This window comes from Coffea arabica, chromosome 7e, assembly GCF_036785885.1.
Source record: "Coffea arabica cultivar ET-39 chromosome 7e, Coffea Arabica ET-39 HiFi, whole genome shotgun sequence".
Classification (NCBI taxonomy): Eukaryota; Viridiplantae; Streptophyta; class Magnoliopsida; order Gentianales; family Rubiaceae; genus Coffea; species Coffea arabica.
The window spans coordinates 17,714,769-17,739,949 of NC_092323.1; the positions used below are offsets into that span (position 1 = coordinate 17,714,769).

A 25,181-nucleotide genomic window follows, 5' to 3' on the forward strand; every position below is an offset into this window, starting at 1 on the left:
TTTGGCTCTTAAATTTTACTTATCCTCATTTCACCTCCTTTTTTTTTTTGGTATAAGTCCCTCTATTTATATCTATGTGATTTATAGTTTAAAATTTTGAAATTGTTTACATTTTACACCCGATGTTGTTAGATTGAAACACCTGGCTTGAACTGGAACTTGTGAGGAAGGGAATCTCATACTTATGGAAAGGAAAGGTATGGAAAGCAATCTTGAAAAAAAAAAAAAAAAAAAAAAAAAGGGAAAGGAAATGACTAATGAGCCCGGAGGATGAAAGCGTGCAATCATCAACTTCAAAGAAATGTCCTTTATTTTGCTGAAGTGAAGGAAATTATTCTTGGAAATTTAATTGGGTTTACCTGTTATCTTCGGGTCTTCCTTGTGTGGATGTATACAGGATTAAGCGGTTAAGCAATTTGCAAGTCATTGACCTCGGTCAATGCGTCAATGGAGATTGGAGATAATAGGAGGAAATTTCTTTCTTTTTCCCTATGAATTCGCAGGTGGGTGGAAAAAATTTGTTTTAAAAAAAAAATCTTGGTAACGAAGCAAAGTGACTTTTGTAGAGAGAGAGAGAGATTATATGTGTGTGCATACACACGCACATTTTGAAGGTAAATTTGTAGGTTTCTTTTTAAACTTTTTCCGTTTAAATTCGGGAGGGAGGAATTTAAGAAACGAGAAAGAAGATGAAAGGGATTTGAACCCAATAACTCTAAGGATGCGTTTGATAAAGTTGAAATTCAAAAACTGAGATCTGAAATTTGAAGTCTAAATCCATTAAATTATTGAATTATTAAATACTAAATAAGATACATTTGAGTGTATGTTACATTAAGTGATAAGTAAACAGTTTACATTTATTTTTGAGAGCAAATTTTGTCTTGACAAGCATTAGTTGAATGGATCACGGTCTCATAAATTGAGTTATTGTCTAGTTCAAGTCTGTTGTTTAATTCTTATAATATCTAGTTTAAACTAACACAATTTTGGTATAAAATTTGAATTCTTTTTATAACTTATACAACTAAGTTTCTATAAAAATCACTATTACATCAAAATTGAAATTGTATGAGTTTATACCTTATGTTATTAGATTGACACAATTGGTTTGAGTTGGAACTTGTGAGGCCCCAAATTCCTACTTGAATTCTACAAGCTATACAATTGTTGCCCCAAAACATTAGGATTATAAAAAATTCAAAATCGAAATTGCACGAATTTACACCCGATATTGTTAAATTGAAACAACTAATTAGAACCGGAACTTGTGAGGCCTCAAAGCCCTAGTTGTATCCTACAAGTTATTATAATTGTCGGGATGCCCCGAAACATTGAGAGTACTAGTATGATTCTGGCCGCTGCGTACTGATATGATCAACTAAATCTGTAACAATGAGGATAATTTGCTAAGGTTCAAGAGGTAAATAATATTAGAGATAATGATATTAAAAATTAGTTTTCTCCATCCTAGGACACTAGTTCAAAATTATTTTTTTATTTAACGTGCATCATATTAAAAAAATAATGATTTTAAAAAAAATTATTTTAAATAATTTTCTATCAAAACATGCTTGCTTAGGGTCTATTTGTATCGATGGAAAATTTTTTCAAAAAAATGTTTTCCCTTTTTTCTGATGTTTGGTTGAAAAAGCGTCCAAAAAATTTTTTTCTAGAAAAAAGGTTTTACTTTATCCAATGGAAACCAAACTTCTGCAAAAGGTTTCAGTGAATCTAAATCAACGGTATTGTTGGTTACATCATCTTATTCAATTGTTCATAGAATTTTCTATGAATGGTTTAAAAAGAATTTTTTTTTTTACCATTTTTTGACTCTCAAATTGATTGTGGTGTTTAACATGGATTGTCTATAGTAGTAGTAGAGAGATACCAACTGATAATTATATTAGAATGCGAATTTTTCAAGAAAATGATTTTTAGCGAAAAGATTTTCTTGGGGAAATTATTTTACAAGCAAACAGACGGACCCTCAACTGGCACTACTTTACCACTGGGACGTTGTTGCGCCCCGCCCACCCGCGGCCACATTTTACCATGCAAAACCATACACACAGTAGTGAGCTCTCTCTCGCACCTCTCAGTTGCCACCAATACAACCTCTCATCAAGGTGGAGCAACATTTATTTTTAATCAGCAGAAAATAGCACCAACCGAACTCAAAAATGAATACAACGGTGGTAAAATGAATACACTTGTGACGGTAAGATGTCATCTTTGGCTTAAGTTTTCTTCCGCAAATGAGATGAAAAGACGGCAAGTTCTGGGCAAATACAAAAACTGCAAATGCTCCCAGCACTTCTTTTGTTGCGTTTAACTCAGGTAGACGGCAAAATTTCAAACACTCCTAGAGCAATAACACAGTGGTGGAACACAAATGGCTACTATAGTTCAAAACTTTCTTCTTTGATAACCGAGTGACAGGGCGTCGAACCTGTGCAATAATAATAATAAAAACTAAATACCACTAAAAGCAGTCAATAATTAATCCTAAGTACTGGAGCAGGGACTCTAGGTGTGCAATGGGTTACTTGATTCACCCCGTTCCCGAAGAGTTTGCTGAATCCGATATACCAGAATTAATTAGTTGGCAAAAATTACTGAATAGTAGACAGTGGCAAGTAGGATCGTCTCCTCAGGGACTGGGGATATTTGCCTCCTTTAAATTTTAATTGGTAAGGGGGGATTTCACCAGAATTGAAATTAACAACACTTAAACAATTTAACTAAAAATGAATAATTAACTAGCACAAATATAGCAGGAATTAAATCAAGGATAAATAAATTCTAGCCAAGAATGCAACTATTCAGACGCAGTCCATTTATCCGATCATTGATGCAAGGGAGGTTCTCTTAATTTCTTAATAGGCTAGTTAAAGCCGCCGATGAATTCTAACAACCAATTTTTCCTTAAATTATTGATAACCAAGGTACGACCATTGATCACTCCTAACCAAAAAATACTCCTAGGTACGACCGCAGGAATTAATTTTTCAATTGCATTAATAACTAGAAAAACCTAACCCTAATCAATAACACGTTACGAGAGTTATTTAAATTAGATTGCACGTTCCTCTAATGTGTAAATACACCAGTTGCCACTAATATTAATCAATCAAACAATTACGGATTTAATTGACTAAATTAGCACGAGATTAATAAATCACATTGAACATCGGACCCTTGACATCCAATTAATAGAATAATCTCATGAAAATTCAAGCAGACAACGTGCAAATATTAATAAATTAAGGAACGTGTGAAAACTAATTAGATCTTACAGATTTTTCGGGACTACGCCGTCGAGTTGACCATTGACTAGATGGAAGACTTAGCCACGCCGCATAATTAAATCACCACACTAATCAATGGGTTGCAAAGGCATTGCGGTTTTTTACCAGAAAGCAAGGAATAAAAGATATTTTTCCCGTTAGGGAATATTGTCGAACACCTGGCGTGTGTCAGAGGCCAGTCAAAAGAAAGAAAACTATAACTAAACTGAAAAGCTAAAACTAAAGCCGTGCTTTGCTTTTGTATGTTGTCCCCTTTTAAAGAACCAAAATAAAGATGACTAAAAGCTATCTAGGTGGTCCCTACACATGTGGACAAAGCCTCCAAATTATTTCTTGTTCCAAGTCTCTCTACGTTGCTTTCTTTGAAGAGCCCAAATGACTAAATATCTTTCACTAGCTTTGTGGTCTCCCACCAATTCAAGGGCCCAAGGATTGAAGTCCTTAGAAGTCTCCATTTTCTTCATAAAGTCCCTCCTTTTTGGTAATTTTCCGCTTCATTCCTGAAATTAAGTCCAGATTCCAAATATAAGTAGATATCAACAATTAACGCAATATTGGGTAGGGATAAAAGGGAAAATTAATAATAAAATTACTAACAAATGATACCCTATCAATTCCACCCACACCTGAATTATGCTTGCCCTCAAGCATGGAGACAATTCAACTTTACAATGGCTAGCTTTAACATTATCATTGCCAGCTGTGCTTATACCAAAATCAAGATTTAGTGGCTAAGTGTCAAGTCATATCTCTCCCGGTTAGTTCCTAAGTTCATAGACTCGTCCAATTCATGGCTAACTCGCTCAGAAAATCCAAATATTAACTAGCACAGTCAGCAATTAAGTCAACTGGCAACCAAAATCTCAACATTGAGAGCCAAGGATCGGCGAGCCAACATGATCATAGACCATCATATTTTTCACATCTGTTCTCTCTATCTTTTTTTCGTTTTCTTTTTTTTTTTTCCTTTTTTTTTTGATCGCACAAATAATGCTTAGTCCCAAACTATTCAAGTTTTTTGACGTGAACTCTGATATTTTTAGATGAAAGAGCCCAGTTACTCAATTTTTCACAGCTCCAGGACTACTTACTCATAGATATCGCAACTTTTTTGACGCGAGAGCCGGCACTTGTGGTGAAGACTCCCGGTTACTGGGTGACGACACTAGCGGAGTATAGCCATACGTTATTCACCATAAAACACCAAAATACCCAATAATTAAATATCATAGCCTACGTCATGTCCTAAATATGGAGAACTAAGGTCAACAGGAGACTAATCCACACAACAACGTCAGCAAAATATTTACATTGCCTAAACAAGTTAGCCATAAATTGCACCAAATCGTTAAACTCAAAATATTCACCAGGAGAGCATGCTCTTACTTGCCACCGAAACTCAATTCATAGTGTAAACTACAACTAGCAATAAAAAATTGAGCTGCCAAAATATTCACCAAGATAACAGCAAGGGAAAAACACCCAAAAGGGATAAAGGAACAACACCTAAACAGAAAACAAGAGGAAAACAACCGAAAAAATGAAAAATGGAAATATCTAGCACCCAAACTGACCCCCCCACACCTAAGTCACACATTGCCCTCAATGTGATAATGTAATAGCAGAAAAGAAGGAGAAGAGCAATGGTACTTCCCTGAAGTCGTCAAAACAGGGGTGGATCGGGCGCGAACTGAGGAGCAATTCCTGCATGTTGCATAAAAGCCACCAGATTTTGTGCTATGCTATGTAAGTTGATGTCAATGTGGGTTACGCGAGTCTCCAGTCTCTCAACGGTGTTTCGAAGGTGAGTCCAATCCTCAGCCGTTGGGTTGGGAGGGGACGGAGCGAAGGATGAGGGGCCGGGATCACCGCCATCAGTGAAAGCTCGGGCAAAAGATGATCGAGGGGGAGCGCGTAGTGGCCCCCGGGGGAACAACCTCCCAACCATTGTCGCCCTTCTGAACTAAGCCCATTTTCTCTAAGCACGGGATATCCAAAGGCTCCATTTGACAGGCTATATGCAAGTTATGGTTAGAAATATCAAGGATATGCAAATTAATAGCCAAGTGAGTAATGTAGGACCCAAGAATCAAAGGACGCTTCTTTTTAGGCAAAATAGACTTGAACTGAAAAGCGAGCCAGCACCCCAGATTTACCTTAATCTTGTTATGCATGCACCATATAAAGAAAAATTCAGACTTAGACAGAATGCCTGAACTATCTCGCCTACCCGAGAAATTATAGGCCAAAAAGCGGTGGATATAGCGAGAGGCCGGGTCCTTCAGATAAGAACCCTTAGATAGACGAGGGTCATAGTTATCCCTATCTACAGACATCTCATCCCAAATATGACGATAGCGGGAGAAAAACGGCTGGACATAGTCACATGTACTCTCGGTATACTCCCGAGACTCGGCATAGGTAGGATCAATAAAACCAAGGGCCAGATTGAAGTCGGTTATGGAATGGTGGAACTCCTGACCCATTAGACGAAAGCGGATGACATTAGGAGTAGAAACTGTGTAACCCGTGGGGAGGTCGAACTCAAATGTGGCATAGAACTCCCTAACCAACTCAACAAAGGCCGGGAGATCAGTAATACGAGAATAGGGGAGCCACCAAATGGCCTCAATCAAATCGTCAAAACCAACTCGAATATTTAGGAGGCCCAAGGTGGCGGCGTCCCGATAACAGCATGGGATAATCCGCTGTTCACAAGCCGCAGCATATCGCCGCTTGTCGCTGCCCTGGTGAAGTCCAAATGACCCTAAAATGTGCAGGGTCAGAGATATGAACGCCTCTTTGTCGCCCAAGACGAGCCCTCCTCCCAGAGGAGGAAGGGTCGTACGAGGGGTCAGAGGCGGGAATGGAGTGTTGTGGTGGAGGGGGCTGAGGGGTTCTAGGGGTTCTAGACCTAGAAGAGGAAGATCGTGGTTTGACCATGGTAGCTGGCAGGTGACCCAATCAACCAGAAATAGAATGCACAAAAGATATGAACGGAAAGACCACTACGGAACCCAACCAACACTATAGCAAAAAGTAGCAATGCCAGCAAGCAAGGTCCAGGAGTACAACAATTATGAGTAGTGCTAGTGTTTAAAACGATCACCAAATGTCAGCAATTAGACACACAACCACCCAACAAGACAAATAGAGACAACCAATGTCAACAAACAAATGCAAACTGTCTCCAATTGGACAGTTAAGTACCCAATTTCACCTACTAAAATTATCAAATGACTCAAGGAAATGGCACCCCAGCAACAGCCCAGTAGTCAATGAGGCAACCAATAACACAGGGGTGACAAATATTATATAAACTACCCTCACCAGTACCACTGGTGCACGTACAAAGAAAAATTAAAGCCAATGTCACTTCAAGGGGCACAAGGTAGAAATTAACAAAACAAAACGCAAGTGATACCAACAAGGACCCCAACAGAGCAATGAACTCAACCAATTGAAATAAGTGAAACTCAACAATTGTCACTAATCGGACAGTCAATTACCCAATTCAAACGATCAAAACTAGCAATTGGGCCAAGCAACAGGCAATTGCAACAACCACTGGTTAGAATTCGAGAAATAGTTCAGGCACCAAAACTCAAGAATCGAATAGGCAGTCCAGCACAGAGAAGTAAGAAATGGAAAGTAACACTGCAACCAGTACCATTGGTGCACCGACAGGAAAGAATTAAATTCAACGATAGCAACTCAACCACAAGAACTTAAACTTAAAAATAAGCAAGTTTCTTCAAATAGCAACAACAACGAAAGGCAAAAGACCTCAACCAGTACCACTATTGAGTCACAGGGAAAAATTAATCAAACGGCCAACAATTCAATAAATAGCAGAAAATATCCCCACTGTGGCAGCAATTAAACTCAAAGCAGTCCAAAATGAGCCCCAGAAAATGCCCAAACCACCACCTTCTTTAAACCATCAGGAAACCCATACACGGATTTCAAAGAGTTAAACTAATTGGTGAAGGAATCACAATACCTCTACCTGTCAGAAATCGACAGGTGGGATGGCGTGGCTGGACAGTTGATGGCCGTGAAGAGGAGCTAGCGGCGGACTGCAGCGGCGAGGTGGAGGGAGGCGTGGCTGGTGAAGGCCAACGGGCTCGCAAGGGAGAGGGCTGCGCGCGAGGGCTGAGCACTGGCGGCCGCAGCGTGCTGGTCAGCGGTAGGCGTCGGGCTCGTGGTAGCTTCTGGTGGTGTGTAACCTGATGGAGGGCTGGTGGTGACCGCGAGGGGAGGTCGGAGCTGGAGGGAGGCGTTGCGAGCAGCGAGTTGGGGTGTAGAGGGCGGCGAGCTCGGGAGCTGGTGTGGCTGGGGAAGTGTGAGGTTGACCGCTAGTGGAGGTGATGGCAGCATGGACAGCGAACAGAGCCGGGGGAGAGCTGGAGTGTGGCAGGCGCGCGGGGTAGAGCTGCTGTGGTGGAGGGACTCGATGATTTGGGTGAAAGGGGCGGCCGCCGAAAGAAGAAAAGAAGGGAAAAGGGAAATAGAGGCAACGGGAAAGAAGGAAGAAAGAAAAGAAAGAAAGAAAGAAGAAAAGAAAAAAAAAGAAAGAAAAAAAAAGAAAAGGAAAAATAAAATGGATTTTTTTTTTGTTATTCAAAAATTATTCTAACATAAATTGTCCAAAATTTGAAATTGCTTTGTAAAAAAGAATTTTTTTTTTTTTTTGAAATATATATATATTTTAAAATTTTTCGAAATTTTTTTTTAATTTTAGAAAGAAAATAATCTCTTCGTTTTCTTTTAATGAAAGTAAATTTTTTTTAAATTAATGGTTTGGGTCGTCGAACATCGCGTGGGCATGCTAAGATTACAAAACATCCACTAACCTCAGGAGACACAAACACCGCGTGGGCACGCCAAGATTGGTTTTCGTTCTCTGATCTCAAGAGACACAAACAATGCGTGGGCACGCCAAGATTTCACTTCCTGATCACGGTGGAGGAAATATTAATATTAATACTACCCAACAGGAAAACGACAAAACGAAAGAAATGAACAACTAAAAATAATAATAAAACTAATATTCGGGTTGCCTCTCAAACGAGCGCCTTTCTTTAGTATCTTTGGCTAGACATAGCCCATAATTTGCTTAAACCAAGCAAATCGGGTCCTCCAAATGCATAGTCTCCACCCGCTCAACTGGAGCCCCATCATAATATGGCTTGAGACGATGACCATTCACCACAAATTTCTTCTCGTCTTTAGACTCCGGATCTCCACTGCACTATAATCAAAGACATTAGTTACAACAAAGGGACCGATCCAACGAGAACGTAACTTACCTGAAAATAACTTCAATTTCGAGTGATACAGTAGAACTTTTTGCTCACATTCAAACGTCTTCCTAGAGATCTGCTGGTCATGAAATATCTTATTCTTCTCCTTGTAAATCATAGCATTCTCGTAGGTTTCATTGCGAATCTCCTCCAATTTTTTGTAACTGTAACTTCCTTTGAATTCCTCCCTCCTCAATATCCATGTTGCATTGTTTGACCGCTCAAAATGCTTTATGTTCGAACCCGATGGGGAGGTGACATGGCTTTCCAAATACCAAACGATAAGGGGACATACCGATTGGCGTCTTGTACGCCGTTCTGTATGCCCATAAGGCATCTTCAAGTCTCATACTCCAATTCTTCCTATCGGGTCGAACCATCTTTTCCAAAATCGACTTGATCTCCCGATTTGATGCCTCTGCCTGACCGTTTGTCTGAGGATGGTAAGAAGTGGAGACTTTGTGCAAGACACCATATCTCCGAAAAAGTACAGCAATCGTTCTATTGCAGAAATGGGTACCCCGATCGCTTACAATTGCTCGCGGCATCGCAAAGCAGACAAAAATGTTAGATCTGCCAAATTCTGCAACCACTTTGGAGTTATTGGTACGAGTGGGCTTTGCTTCCACCCATTTCGAAACATAGTCTACGGCAAGCAATATATATAGAAAACCATAAGACGAAGGAAAAGAGCCCATAAAGTCAATATCCCAAACGTCAAAAATCTCAACAAAAATCATTGGGGTTTGAGTCATTTGATCCCTACGAGAAATATTACCTACTCGTTGACACTTATCACATGACTTACAAAATAAGTAGGCATCCTTAAAGAGGGTCGGCCAATAGAATCCACTCTCTAGAACCTTACGAGCCGTCCTCTTTGGTCCAAAGTGACCTCCATATGCAAAAGAGTGACAATAAATTAGAATAGATTGGAATTCATTTCCACTTACACATCTGCGAATGATTTGGTCGGCATCACACTTCCAGAGGTATGGATCATCCCAGATGTAAGATTTTGCGTTACTCCTTAACTTGTTCCTTTTTGCCTTAGGTCATCCTGCAAGGAACTTGTCAGTAACTAGAAAATTAACAATATCTACATACCAAGGCAAAGATAAATTAGCAGAAAATAAGTGCTCGTCGGAGAATGCATCCTTCAATGGCTCGTTCTTCTCTCCAACTGGTATGCGACTCAAATGGTCTGCTACTAGATTTTCTGAGCCTTTTTTATCTCTTATCTCCAGATCAAATTCCTGTAGTAGCAATATTCACCTGATGAGCCTCGGTTTGGCATCCTTCTGGGTCATTAGGTACCTTAATGCTGCATGATCAGAAAACACAATTACTTTAGCACCTAACAAATATGACCTGAATTTTTCTAAAGCAAAAATAACTGCAAGAATCTCCTTCTCAGTGGTAGAGTAATTCAACTGGGTTCCATTCAAAGCTCGAGATGCGTAGTAGATGACGTGAGCTGCCCTTCCTACTCTTTGCCCCAATACAGCCCCTACAGCATGATCACTGGCATCGCACATGATCTCAAATGGCAAATTCCAATCGGGGGGCTGGATGATCGGGGATGAGGTCAGTAGCTCTTTCAACTTGTTAAAAACCTTCTCACGCTTGTCACTGAACTCAAAGGTCACATTTTTTTGTAAGAGTTGGAACAACGGGGCCCCAATTTTTGAAAAATTCTTGATGAACCTTCAATAAAAACCTGCATGTCCAAGAAAAGAACGCACCTCCCGCACATTCGCGGGGTAAGGTAATACAGATATAATGTCTATTTTAGCCTTGTCAACCTCGATGCCCTTAGACGATACAATATGACCCAAGACTATCCCGTGTTCAACCATAAAATTACATTTTTCCCAATTAAACACGAGATTAGTCTCAATACATCTTAATAAGATCAATCTCAGACTATCTAGACATGTATCAAAACTATCACCATACACACTGAAATCGTCCATGAAAACTTCAATAATTTTCTCCACATATTCAGAAAAAATACTTACCATACACCTCTGGAATGTTGCTGGTGTATTGCACAACCCGAATGGCATCCGTCTGTACACGAAGGTCCCGAACGGGCATGTGAAGGTTGTCTTCTCTTGATCCTCTGGTGCAATTGCTATCTGAAAATATCCTGAAAATTCATCCAAAAAGCAATAGTAAACCCTACAAGCCAAACGTTCAACCATTTGGTCAATGAAAGGAAGAGGGAAATGGTCCTTTTTGGTGATGGCGTTCAGCTTACGGTAGTTAATACATTGCCTCCATCCAGTGGGTTTCCGCACTGGCACGAGTTCACCCGTTTGGTTGGCCTCTACCGTCACTCATGCCTTCTTTGGGACTACCTGGATTGGGCTCACCCAGGAGCTATCTGATATTGCAAAAATAATCCCCACATCTAGCAATTTCAAAATTTCTTTCTTCACCACTTTCATCATGAGGGGGTTGAGCCTCCTTTGAGCCTGCCGTACAGCTTTGGCATCCTCTTCAAGTGTAATCCGGTGCATACAGATGGAGGGGCTGATCCCCTTGATGTCTGCGATGGTCTAACCTATCGTCTCTTTATACTTTCTTAGAACCCGAATTAACTTCTCCTCCTGAGTGTCTGATTGTGCAGCTGAGATAATCACCGGGAGTGTTTCGTTGTCGCCAAAATATGCATATTTTAAATGTTTCAGCGGGGGTTTCAACTCCAATTCAGGTGCCTGCACCACAGATGGAAATACCCTCTGGTGAGATTCGAGAATAAAAATAGGCAAGATTTCATACCTTTTTGTGGTGGTCGGTAATGAGTGTAATGCACCTATTGTGTATTTTAGATACTCGCTCCACTCCACCTCAGGAGTTGTCTCCAACTCGAGATGCTTGGTTAAAGCCACCTCCAATAGTTTCAAACACTTCCTGCACTGCAGGGTCAATAGCACTCACAGAGAAAACTGAACTAAAGTTGGAGTTTGATGGATATTTCATAGTATCAAAGATATTAAAATGCACAATTTTTCCATCAAATTCCATGGATAAGGTACCCTTATTAACATCAATTTTTGTTTTTGCTGTACTCATAAAGGGTCTACCCAATAACAAAGGTGAGGGATCCGGGGAGTGATCATCATCCATATCAAGTACATAAAAATCAACCGGAAACACCAAATCATTAACTTTTACCAACACATCTTCAACCAACTCATTAGGATATGCATTAGTTCGGTCAGCTAATTGAATGATTATTCCAATTTCTTTTAATGGATCTAGTTTTAAAGAAGCATAGATAGATTTAGGTATGACATTAATTGATGCTCCCAGATCCAATATGGCCCTTCTAATCACGGTGTTGCTTATCCTACAGGGAATAGTAAACATACCTGGGTCCCCGCACTTTGGTGGAAGCTTTCTCTGCAGGACCGCAGACATATTTTCCCCAACAATAACCCTTTCATCTCCCCTCAACCGCCTTCGGTTGACACACAAGTCCCTTAGGAACTTGGCATATTTTGGTACTTGTTTGATTGCGTCTAAGAGGGGGATATTTATCTCAACTATGCAAAACACCTCCAAGATCTTCTTCTCCTTATCCTACTTCTTCGATTTTTTCAACCTACTAGAAAAAGGAGGCGGGTTAGTTCTAACTGTAATCACCGGGTTTGGAAGTACCTTTGGATCTGCACCATTGCTGTCCTCCCTCTCAAGCTCATTTTCAATTTTTTCCTCATCCTTATCCTTAGGGATCACAGGTTCAGGCCCCTGAATTTTCTTCCCGCTCCTTAGGGTCATTGCGCTCACGTTCTTCGGATTTAATTCAAGTTGAGACGGCAATTTACTCTGGGTTTGGGACTCCAAACGGTTAATTGTTGTGGTCATTTGACTCATTTGATTTCTTATGTCCTGCATTTCGGAGTCTGTCTTTTGCTGATTTTACGTAATGGTTGCCATTAGTTGCTTCATCATCTCTTCCAAAGATGGACCAGAGCTAGGGGGCGGAGGTGGTCGGGGTTGGTACGGCTGCTGGTACCCTGGTTGCTTATTTGGCACGAAATTAGATTGTCTGTTTGATGTAAAGTTGGGCTGCCTATTTCCTCCATAACTGAAATTCGGGTGGTCCTTCCAGCCGGGATTGTACGTATTCGAGTACGGGTCATAAGGCCTTCTTGGCGCGGGCGCGTGACCAACCATATTCACTTGCTCTGCACTTTTTTCCTGGATCATTGGGCACATGTCTGTAGAATGACCCATACTAGTGCAAATCCCGCATACCTTGGCCTGAGATGCATTTCTTACAGCCAGTTGCCTAACAAACGAGGTCAACTCAGTTAGCTGCTGCTGGATAGAAGATGTCTCTATCTCATTCACCTTGCGTATTGGGACATCCTCCCTCGTACCGAATTGTTGTGAATTCTCTGTCATCCCCTCTATTAACTCCCTTGCTTCCCGAGGGGTTTTGTTCACCAGTGCCCCCCACTTGCAGTATCGATTATGCTCCTATCTCTGAAAAGGAGTCCCTCATAAAAATATTGTATGAGCAACTGTTCACTTATCTGGTGCTGGGGGCACTTGTTGCACAATTTCTTGAATCGCTCCCAGTACTCATAAAGCGACTCCTCTGGGTGCTGCTTGATCCCGCAAATTTCTTTCCTCAGACTCGCAGCCGTAGACGCAGGAAAATATTTATCTAGAAATTTTTTCTTCAACGAGTCCCACGTGGTAATGCTACCTGGTGGCAGGTAGTGCAGCCAGTCCTTTGCAGAGTCTTTCAATGAGAAAGGGAATGCCCGCATTTTTATTTGCTCTTTTGTGATTCCCGGAGGTTTCATACTATTACACACAACATCAAACTCCTACAGATGCTTATACGGCTCCTCACCTGGTAAACCATGTAAAGAAGGTAAAAGATGAATCAGGCCAGATTTTAATTCAAATGGAGTGCTATCATTTAAATTTGGGAAAGTAATGCACAAAGGCTGTTGATTTAAGTTAGGAGCAGCCAACTCCCTTAATGTTCGTGCATTAGCCATGGTTCCTTCCTCCTGGTCAGAGCCACTTGAAGTGTCACCAAACGAATCTGTTGGTTCAACTTCTGGCTTAGGTCTCTGAGATGCCGCACTGGAGTACTCCTCTCTGAGCTGTTTGGTTTTCTTTCTCGTTCTACGCACGGTCTTCTATATTTCAGGGTCAAAAATCAAATCACCTGTACGAGAAAACCGAGGTATACACTAGAAAAAAAAAATCAGAAAATTAGAACAAAAAAATGAATTTAAAAAGAAACAAATAATAACGCCAGTCCCCGGCAACGACGCCAAAAATTAACAGGGCGTCGAACCTGTGCAATAATAATAATAAAAACCTAAATACCACTAAAAGCAGTCAATAATTAATCCTAGGTACTGGAGCAGGAACTCTAGGTATGCAATGGGTTACTTGATTCACCCTGTTCCCGAAGAGTTTGCTGAATCCGATATACCAGAATTAATTAGTTGGCAAAAATTAGTGAATAGTAGACAGTGGCAAGTAGGGTCATCTCCTCAGGGATTGGGGATATTTGCCTCCTTTAAATTTCAATTGGTAAGGGAAAATTTCACCAGAATGAAATTAACAACACTTAAACAATTTAACTAAAAATGAATAATTAACTAGCACAAATATAGCAGGAATTAAATCAAGAATAAATAAATTCTAGCCAAGGATGCAACTATTCAGACGCAGTCCATTTATCCGATCATTGATGCAAGGGAGGTTCTCTTAATTTCTTAATAGACTAGTTAAAGCCGCCGATGAATTCTAACAACCAATTTTTTCTTAAATTATTGATAATCAAGGTACGACCATTGATCACCCCTAACCAGAAAATATTCCTAGGTACGACCGCATGAATTAATTTTTCAATTGTATTAATAACTAGAAAAACCTAACCCTAATCAATAACACGCTACGAGGGTTATTTAAATTAGATTGCACGTTCCGCTAATGTGTAAACACACCAGTTGCCACTAATATTAATCAATCAAACAATTACGGATTTAATTGACTAAATTGGCACGAGATTAATAAATCACATTGAACATCAGACCCTTGACATCCAATTAATAAAATAATCTCATGAAAATTCAAGCAGATAACGTGCAAATATTAATAAATTAAGGAACGCGTGAAAACTAATTAAATCTCACAGATTTTTCGGGACTGCGCCGTCGAGTTGACCCTTGACTAGACGAAAGACTTAGCCACGCCGCATAGTTAAATCACCACACGAATTAGTGGGTTGCAAAGGCATTGCGGTTTTTTTACTAGAAAGCAAGGAATAAAAGATGTTTTTCCCGTTGGGGAATATTGTCGAACACCTGGCGTGTATCAGAGGCAAATCAAAAGAAAGAAAACTAGAACTAAACTAAAAAGGTAAAACTAAAGCCGTGCTTTGCTTCTGTACGTTGTCCCCTTTTAAAGAACCAAAAGAAAGATCACTAAAAGCTATCTAGGTGGTCCCCACACATGTGGACAAAGCCTTCAAATTACTTCTTGTTCCAAGTCTCTCTACGTTGCTTTCTTTGAAGAGCCCAAATGACTGAATATCTTTCACTAGCTTTGTGGTCCCCCACCAATTCAAGGGCCCAAGGATTGAAGTCCTTAGAAGTCTCCATTTTCTCCATAAAGTCCCTCCTTTTTGGTAGTTTTCTGCTTCATTCCTGAAATTAAATCCAGATACCAAATATAAGTAGATATCAACAATTAACGCAATATTGGGCAGGGATAAAAGGGGAAATTAATAATAAAATTACTAACAAATGATACCCTATCACCGAGTACACGACGCTACATATCGACATGGTTGGTCAAATGTTGATCATCCACACATATGTTTTAAATTTTAAATAATCACACTTCACTTCTAGAGCCAACAGGTCAATGTTCATTAACTCCCATTTTGCTAGGAAATACACAGCTAACCTTGCTAATGCATCTGTTGCGTTATGCTGCTTGTATTCCATCCACTACATTCTTGGGGATCCGCAGATATTTGGACTCTTTCACCCAACTTCAGCCTTCACAGTAGGGTACCTCTTAAAAGTCGGGCAACCCTTGAAATTAAAAAACAGAAGAAAAAGCAAAGATAAGTTAATCCGAAGAATTATCATCATAATTATATTCTTTTATGCATAACATCAAACACATAACAGTCTTTAATTAACGGAAGACAATATAAACAGAAGGTAGGAACATTAAAAAAAAAAATTGCAGTTCAAAATAGGAGGAGAGAATATAGAAGCGTACCTATGTTTTTCTTTGCTCGGCTGAATGCTGGCAAAACTCGGAAACAGAAGTATATAAAGGCTGGCAATAGTAGGTTTTGGAAGCTGCACCATAGATGATAACTCGGTACAACAGTCATCCCTAAATCCCTAAAGTGAGCAGATTTTGGGGGAAAAGAAATTTCAATGAGCCGATTTCCGGGATAAAAGAAAACTTCAGATGCATGTGGAGGATTTTTTCGGTGGCAATCGAAAGAAAGTACAATTAGTTGTTGGAGGATTGGTAGAAAACTGAAGATTTTGTAGGATGATAGATTTTGGGGGAAGAAAAATTTAACTGAGCTGAATTTTCGGGCAAAAGAAAACTTCACGTGCATGTCGAGGATTTTCTAGGCTGCAATAAAAAATAAAGACAATTAGTTGTTGGAAGAAATGGTAGAAAAGTGAAGATTTTGCAGGAAGGACAATTAGAAAGGAGAAGAAAGTTCTAGCTACCTATCTGACGGAAAGAAAGGGAAAGGAACTTCACTTCATTGACTAATAAGACCATTAGGTGGTGTTGACTAACTTACATGACAGAGCAACCAGTTCTAACTGGCATGACACAACAATATTTTAATTCCAATCAATAATTCAAAAATAACCCATGTGATCAAAGGAGTCCGTAAATAGTCCACAACTATTTGCATTTGACCAGGAAATTATAAAAGAAATAATTTGAAATGTACCAAAAACAGCCCTAAATAGTTAGCAACTATTTAAAGAGCTAGTTTTCATAAAAGGTTTCAATTGACCTTTCTGACTAATTAAAAACCAAACAAAAGGAACAAATGAAAATAATTAAATCATTGTTACCAATTAACCCCTAAATAGTAAGGAACTATTAAGCCTTTGAATTTGGATACCAAGGCTGAAATAGACATTTCCCTCTCTTTAATGTCCAAAATAAAGAAATGAAATTTGTTTCCTCAAATGAGACCTTAACACTTGGTATCAATGGAGAACTTGAGTTGTTCTCTTATCTAGTTGGTAGATAAAGAATCCAAAATCCAAATGGATAAAAAAGATAGCACTCCTGCAAGTCTAGCCTTCATCGTCTATTGCAAGTCTAGTCTTGCAAGTCCGGTTTGGATTGGCGAAACACTTCAAGGAAATGAAGAAGCAAAGCGACAAATTCACCCCCGCATGCGGCTCAAGCGGTGAAGGCCTCCTCCCTTACGCTTGGTAAGCACGTCACCACAGCCAGGCTTATTCATACAGATGTAATATTGAAAAAAAAAATTTGTAACCACCTGTTTAAAGATTTTTTTTATATTAACAGTGCATAGAAAATTAATCCGTATATATAGAGTTTAGGTCTGGAATTTGAATTGTCTGATTTTGTTTCCCTTGTAGCAAAAAAGAGCAAGGAATTGGGATAAAAAAGAATTGGGCATCATGTTGACCTGTTCAAGATTTTTTCGAGTTAATGACTTGAGACATTTGAGGTCGAGTATTCTTGAGATAAAGCACTGGATATTGGGTCAAGTATTCTTGAGGCGTTCGAGTTTTGAGCTGCAAAATTGAGAAGTTTCTTCAACTTTCTTGTTTAGATGCCACTCATTTTGATTTTAGAATTTTTATCGCTTTGGATTTTAGCATGGCCAACTAATTTCGAAACTAGCTTGGTCAAATGATATGAAACTAGCTTGAACTTTGTGGTACGGGCAGATAGGCAATATTCAATTAGGCACAGTCCATGTTTCTTGACAGATGACTTACTTGAAAATCGTGTAATTGTCATTCATGGTAAATCAAGTCTAGCAGGTCAAGAACTGAATGCGAAGCTAACTATGGGAGGCAATTCTTTGTTGGAAAAATTTTCAATACTTTATAGACTATGGTTTGAATGTGGCTGAGTCTGCTCCAAAGGTAAACATTTGTCTGCTTATGTCTTAATTTCTTCCTGTAGATGTTGTTTGGTTTGTAGAATTGCATGATAGAAACTGTTTTTTAAGGAAAGTAGTCCAGGATGAGGAAAGAAAAGAAAGGTATATACACACACAAATACATACATACATATTTACACGTATATGTATATATATGTATATGATTTACTAGTCGCCTCATAAATTCTATATCTACTGCAGTTTGGGAAAGCTTATTGCATCATCATTATCCTCCATTGAGAGAAATACCTCGTCCAAAAGTGAGAGCTCAACTTCTTCATCATTGCCTGCTTGGACACTGTAAATACCTTGAGAATCTGCGTTTGCATGGTGAACTCGACAGAGCACCCATTCACCGAGATCCTAAACAGAAATGGTGGAAAGTGGTAACTGAAGCAAGTTATAAGCTTAAGGAATTAATTCTATTTTCAATACAAAGTCAAAAGATCAGAAAACAACATAGGAAGAAATTCATAACCTAGCTAGACCTTCAATTGTGCTGCCTAGGTCGAAAGTCTAGCGGGAGTCCAAGGAGGAAGAAATCAAACTCATTATTCTTTTTTGTGTTTTTCAATAATGATGATGTACAATTGATTTCAAATTGTATTCAATTCTCAATGGTACTAGTGCAGGCTCCTTGCTTCATCTCGAATTGTTGTTTGCAGATTAAACGTCACATAAAATCCCATTAGCAATAAGGGAGGTGATGTGTTGGGTGGTTAGAGGAGAGAAAGTGCAAATAAGAGGTTCCGAATTCAAATACTTTCACTTATACTTAAAAAAAATTTCATTAACAGTATGGATTAATTTTCTTACACTGACACTGTATACACTGTCAGGATTGGATGAGTGATAACTATGCAAAATTTAAGTTTGAAATTCAACTTTTGCGTACATGTCATAAATCAAACGGTGATAGTGTATACACTGTCAGTGTATATAAGATTTATTCTAACAATATTACATAACTTTCAACCAAGACGGGCCCAAAAAAAATCAGACTCAACTAAGTAGGTTTTTCCTGTAATCTCTTTCCATAATCACCTTTTGAGAAATCTACAGGAAACAAGAACAAGCCTATACCGTTTATTCATTGTCCCTACTAACTTAGGCACTGAGCAAAGTTACAAAAATAATAGTTTAAGCTTTGGGGTGCCTAATATTTTTGCTTAATACATAAGAATGCATTTTTTAAGGTTGAAGTCTCAGAATTTAGATCAATTCCTGGATTCTAAACCCCTTTTGTCCCTCTCCATTTCTTAAATTCCCTTGCTTGGGAAAAAAAAAATTAGAAAAAACGCCTTTTAAGGTTGATACCACATCTAATTTTCCTGAAGATAATAGAATCATCATCTACAGATCACATTAATCTAAAAGATATATAAATTCTCCTAATCGTGCTGGTTTGGAGAAACTCCTATCGATATGTTGATTTTTTTAGAATTCTTTTGGCAAGAAGCCTACCAATATTTTGATGCCTTTGATTTAATAATTGGATGGAGAATATCTTAGATACACCACTTTTAGTAAATATTGTCAATGACCTTTTTATAGCAAAAGTACAGTGGATTTTTCTGAAGAAACTCAGACAACAAACATCCTAAAATTTGAGAGAGAAAGGAGAGGACATATGAAACATAATTGAACTTGCTTACTTTCTGTCCATCCCTCCCTTTTTTGACATGCCTTTTGAACAAATGATATTCCTCCATCACCCAATTAGTCTGGATCCTTTTCTGAACTTGATCAATGCAGAACACCCAATATTTCTTGATTCCCAATTTTTTGCCAGCACCTGTGACTATATCTTCATCCATGTCTAGTTCTTCCCAGTGCCCTTTTTCAGTAGCTCGCCCTTGGATCACTTGGCTGAAGAAATACCATTGATTTTGGCTCATCAAAGCTTTCTCTTTTAATCCCACAAACAAGACGATTAATCAACTTTAATAGATAAAATCATAAACAAAGTTCTGCATGAAACTACTAGAATTTTAGCTAGAGAAAAAAAAAAATTTGAGATTTCCTACCATTGAGCTCCCATGGATCAGTTGAACAAAGATCCAGCTCAGGGATGATGCTAGGATTGCATGGTAAATTGGTGACCTTTCGGTGGAGGAAGTAACCAATAAGTTCTTCATCGGTTGGATGGAAATGAAAACCAGGAGGAAGGATTATTCTGCTATCTCGCATGGTAGAAGTAAGCAGTATTAAGATTTCTATGTGATGACAATTTTCTTCTAATTAGAACTTTGTTTTGAAAGACAAGGTCAAATAATTGGATCTTCTCATTCTTGTGTATTTATAGGAGAGATAGGAGTATAATTTAAGAAAGTAGAGTTGATAATTAGTTGGGTTGAAAGGCTGCCGTGGTGGACCAAATATAGATTTGAAGGGGGAAAAGGAAATTTAAATTCAGAACCCCTAATTCTTCAATTATTGATACAGTTACTGCTAATTTATGAATATCAATTCCAACGACTGATTAAGGACATTTATAGTCTTCATTCAACCCTCCAATCATTTCCGTTAAGTTTAACGGATACTGTCATCTTTACAATTTAGTTCAAAGTACGGGGTATCGTGTTATATATTTTGAAACTACGGAAAATTTTTCTGTACATTAGGTTTACCACAAAGAGTTTTTTTGTATTTTACCCTAAATATTATGTTCGAAGATTTTCAGTATACTTTTCTTGGGCTTTTAATCTTTTTTTTTTTTTTTTTTTTTTGCTGGGGCTCCATGTACGCATAAACAGTTGGACAAATAGACTACTGCCTTGTCTCAAATGTTTTGCACTATTTCCAAAAAATCCAACTTTCTAGAATTTGTTGTTGTTAGTGGCAGTCGTCTAAACAATTATAAATTTGCTCTCCTTATTCGAATTTTGAACAGTTTGATACATGTTATCTACAAAATTTTACAAGGGATCAAAGTGACGAAAGAGAAAGTTATATGATTTTTTTTTTTTTGTCTAATGACAATATTTTACGCCTACTTTTATTTTTACATTATAGGACATGGGGAAGTCCAACTGAATTTTAGATTTTTTTTTTTCAAGCTTCAGACCTTGTGCATGAGAAAATTTCTACGAGACTCTCTCTAACCACTGGATCAAAAGTCAGTGGTCGAGTAATAGTTATATTTTGACCTTTTAAGAATTACAGCAATTTGGAATTAGGAAAACCGAGAAGTATAAGGAAAAGTATTCTTTTTTTTTTTTCCTAAAACCAAAATCATATAGGATGCTTAAGTGGCCAAGAATGATGATAAAGTAGAAACTAGAAAATGTAGGGACATAATAATGACAGTCAATCTTGATATCAAGTTTACGTGTGCAAACACTTGTGTGCTGATTTGGAAAGTTACCACATACTAGAAGAAAGTTACTAAAATTAGACAAGCATCAAAAAGCAACATGAAATTGATCAAGAAAGAATGAATTTATACAGCACATTAGTATCTTTTTTGAAAAAAATATTTAGTACGCAAGGGATGGGATTTAAGAAATGAAAAGAAAGTAGGAGATTTAAAAATCAAAACCACTAATTTTTAAAGTCTCAATTAGGACTGCAAACGAATCGAGCCGCTCGCGAGCCGCTCGAGTCGAACTCGATATTAATCGAGATCGAGCCGGCTTGAGTCAAACTCGAGTTCAGAATATTAAGCTCGTTAGGCTCGCGAGTTTGAGTATATATATATTATTTATTTTTATTTAATAATGAAATTACGTATATTATATATATTTTTTTATTTTTTATTTTCATAGTAAAATTAGGTATATATCCTTAATATTTTATTATTTATTAAGAAAAAAATATTATTTTATTTATTTTTTAAAAAAAAATAATTATTTTTTATTTTTTTCGAGCTCGAGCTTGAAAATTGCCGGCTCGTCGAGCTCGAGCTTGATAAAATTTAGTTAAAGCTCGACTCGATTAGCTCAAAACTCGACTCGGCTCGACTCGTTTACAGCCCTAGGCTCGACCTTAGAAGCACTTTAATACACTTGATTAGTGTAGAAGCAAAAATGACGAGGTTTCAATTCTATAATAAAACTTTTTAACCTCGTTGAAACGAATACTCTCTTTCCATTTTTTGATTTCCTTTTTTTTTTGGTTCCTAATTAATAAAATATGTCAGCTTTAATTGTTTTTTTCCTCTAAATTTTTTAAAACTTCCTGCAATATAGTCCCCCACATCTTTGTTTTTGTTTTTTTTTTTTTCGCTTCAACTGAAATAGATGGTGGGAGAGAATTCGGTAATTTTGAATATTAAGTTTCCCTTTTGAACATTCACATACATGTTCACTCAAAATTGACGAGTTTAAAACGGATTTGAAATGATTCAACATCTAACATACAATTATGGACTTAGTCCGAAATCTTAAAATCGAGCTGAGTTCAAGTTAAACTGTCATGTTTCTCATTATGATTATAATTCAAGTTAGACACGCAAACATTTGACTCAATTCAACTTAATTGGACGGTTACCTTTAATTCGACCAAATACCCTTTACTTTTATCAAAAGATTGTACGAATTAAACACGTAAAGAAGGCACTTTTTTTTTTTTTTTGCTTTTAGTTGTTAACTAAAGGACCGTGAAACTTCAGGTAGATGTGTAAAAGTTCCAACATAAGGGACACGTAAAGTTTTGTCTCCCAAGCAATCAATTTAAAATGAAATCGTGTGACAAGAAATGTGGCATCATTTCATGGTCTACAATAGCCTTTCGTGGAGCTTCTTTTCATTGTGTTGAACAAATTAGCCCAAAAAAAAGGGAAAAATCATTGGATTTTGTCACTCTTAGGCAACTGTTTTAATTTCTCCAACAAATTTAATTTGCCATGCATCTTTAATCAAACAAATTGAAACTGAAATCAGCTTTCTCGTCCCACTGCATCATATTGTATCATTTCCACAGTTCCCTAATGCACAAAAGATAAAGATAGTGCCCCAAAAGAAACCAGAAAGGAAGATGATGATCTCTCGCTGAGTGACAGCAAATGCAATGAATGCCACCAACTTTTTCTGACGTTACACAAAGCCAAATAATTTATTAAGACACGTCAAAACAGTCGAGTTTTGGCTCAATGGTCACAAAAAAGGGATTAAATCTCTCTTTGCGCTGTAAATTTTGGAGGGGGGGTTCGAACCCTACCTATAGTTAAAAAAATTTCAAGGAGGTGCCAGAGCATTACTTTGATCTAGTCGGATTCGTAAACCTGCTAACTTCTTTAGGCTCCTTCTCTCTATAAAATAGAATAGTTTAAATTATACAAAGGTTATTGTTACAGAAAAAAAATTTTTAAGACACATCAGGAAGTGTTGAGAGTGATAACTTGCCCTGCTGTTATCCATATGAAGGTCATGTAGTAAGGATCAAAAATTTTCTATTCCAAAAAACATTATGGAAGTTTAGATTTTTTTTTTTTTTAAAAAAAATTTGTTCTTTATCGACAAAAAAAAGAGCCAGCCACATTAATTTGTTCTAGATCCCCGGGGTGTCTTTGGAATTTAAAGTGCAATTGCAAAAGTCAATTTGCTAGTGTCAATGTAGGCCATCGAAACTTGTCTTTCGGGAAGAAAAATATGCAATTTAAAATTTGAATTCAATTCCATGGAGTGACTTATGTTAATTAGTGGTGGCTTAATCAAGCCTACTAATAGGTCCAATTTTCACTTTCAGATAAAACCATCCCCTAAAATCTCAAATCAATGATGGCGAGTTTCGCTTTCCAATTGGTGTTCGTATACGTGCATGGACACGCGGTTTATCTGCACGAAAAGTTGGTAAAGACGGGGCTGAGCCGCTATCTGGGAAGGTCGATGGTCTGGATTTGTCCAACTTTTAAAATGCTCAATATGTGAAGTAAGGATCACGTAAATCACATCGGTTTTCATCTTTTCATGCAAGGGGGAAAAAATCCTAGCAGCCGCTGAGCTAATCCACACGTACACCTGTAATCTTTTTTTTTTTTTTTTTTCAATCGTCATCCTTACCCCTACTTCTACTTTATCCTAATCAAATTATGGAGAGACTCAACTGAACCTATGGAGGACTGATGGGAACAGAACCACCACCGAAACAGACGGGTACGTGGATTTTTTTAAAAAACCACAATTGTGACAAATTGATGGGAGGCAAGGGTTCCCAGTCTAAGGCTGATGGTTGTACACCTGTAGTCACTCAATCATTTTTAGATTTAAAATAGCCACTCAGCTCACAAATGTGTATATTAATAGTCATTTCGTCCAAATTTGATGATAACTTTAAAATCTTAAACAACCATTGAACTATATAGATAATATATTTTAACCATTCAACTATTTTTTGTTTCAAGTCAGTCACCCAACTCATCGAAATAGTATGTTCGCAATCTTTCATTCAAAATTTGTCATTTAGACCTATTATTATTTTTTATTTAGTCTTAGGTTTCTAAAATTAATTCACAAGAACTTCACTAAATAATTTAGATATTTTGTCAAAACTTATGACTCATAATCTATTAAACCAGCTGTTACAAATTCTAAATTTTATTTATTTTTTGTACTATATATTGAAAAATCTAAATATCTAGATGGAAAAAATTTAAAATTTGACTTTTCAAGATAAAGATCTAAAATCAGGTGAAAAACAAATATCTTAAGAGAAAAGTGATGAAATTGCAACTAGTATGCCACTTTGCTAAGTTAAATTGGTGATTGAAAAGGAAAAATCCTTTAGTGGCCAAAAAGTGCAAGTTGAATGGATCAGTGGTCAATAAAATTTGTTCTCCTATCGTTGGATGAAATTGCTTTTGATTTGGCATAGTGAATGAATGCACATGGAACTCATTCTATTGATACTAAGAGCAATATTTAATAAAATGACCAAAAGTATAGTGATTTAAGAGTTTAGTGATTATATTAAAAAAAAAATACTTGAGCGGCCAAAATTGTACGAGCGAAATAGTTTAGTACCTGCTGGGGTTTTTTGCCCTCTCATGCAATATATTGGGCTTGTGAAATAATATTGACTTTATGTGTTATACAAAAATAATTCACAAAAGACAAACTTATTTTGAAATTTTTCTAAAAATTTTCATACATTATACTGACAATCGTCCCTTCTGTGCTGAAGGCATAATTATAGACCAATTTTCGGTGGAACAAGGAAGTTAGTACCTTGGCAATAGACCTAAAAAAAAAATTAATTCATCTCTATTTTTGACTGTACAATGATTTAGCCTATATGATATGCCTAGCGATTGTAGAAGGAAGTAATAAAAAGGAAATGGCTTCTAACTATTAATTCTTCAATTATTTCTTATCATAAAAGCACATTATCTATCAGTATTTTGTTGATGACAATGATAAATAATTCAAAGAATAGTATTAT

At 37.5% G+C, this 25,181-nt stretch overlaps 1 protein-coding gene, 1 long non-coding RNA gene and 1 other non-coding gene across 4 annotated transcripts; 1 reads left to right on the forward strand and 2 right to left on the reverse strand.

The window, feature by feature from the left end:
• The first annotated feature begins 13,165 nt into the window (after positions 1-13,165).
• Positions 13,166-13,272, forward strand: LOC140012361 (small nucleolar RNA R71). The gene has a single exon (XR_011819543.1). It is a non-coding gene; the product is annotated as a small nucleolar RNA R71 (small nucleolar RNA).
• Positions 13,273-15,546: 2,274 nt separating this feature from the next.
• Positions 15,547-16,591, reverse strand: LOC140011478 (uncharacterized). Its single transcript, XR_011818653.1, has 2 exons — positions 15,896-16,591; positions 15,547-15,702 (listed from the first exon to the last, which is right to left on the reverse strand). It is a non-coding gene; the product is annotated as an uncharacterized lncRNA (long non-coding RNA).
• Positions 16,592-17,885: 1,294 nt separating this feature from the next.
• LOC113698511 (NAC domain-containing protein 104) lies at positions 17,886-20,216 on the reverse strand. Of its 2 annotated transcripts, none has more exons than XM_072058580.1 (3): positions 19,829-20,216; positions 19,457-19,670; positions 17,886-18,164 (listed from the first exon to the last, which is right to left on the reverse strand). In XM_072058580.1, exons 1-3 carry the CDS (start codon positions 19,840-19,842, stop codon positions 17,994-17,996), a joined length of 399 nt encoding a protein of 132 aa, XP_071914681.1. In that variant the 5' UTR covers positions 19,843-20,216; the 3' UTR covers positions 17,886-17,993. The 2 variants fall into 2 exon arrangements, with proteins under 2 accessions (XP_071914681.1, XP_027074157.1); XM_027218356.2 differs by having other exon boundaries at positions 19,457-19,710; positions 19,829-20,207.
• Positions 20,217-25,181: the final 4,965 nt, after the last annotated feature.

What these genes read in the sequence shown, in the direction of transcription:
- LOC113698511 (XM_027218356.2), bottom strand. Translation starts at nt 19,991, where the DNA reads ATGCGAGATAGCAGAATAATCCTTCCTCCTGGTTTTCATTTCCATCCA. An exon ending in TGATCCATGGGAGCTCAATG is followed by an intron (nt 19,711 to 19,828) that starts GTAGGAAATCTC and finishes TGGGATTAAAAG; the next exon opens with AGAAAGCTTTGATGAGCCAA. An exon ending in AAGGGAGGGATGGACAGAAA is followed by an intron (nt 18,165 to 19,456) that starts GTAAGCAAGTTC and finishes ATTTCTGTTTAG; the next exon opens with GATCTCGGTGAATGGGTGCT.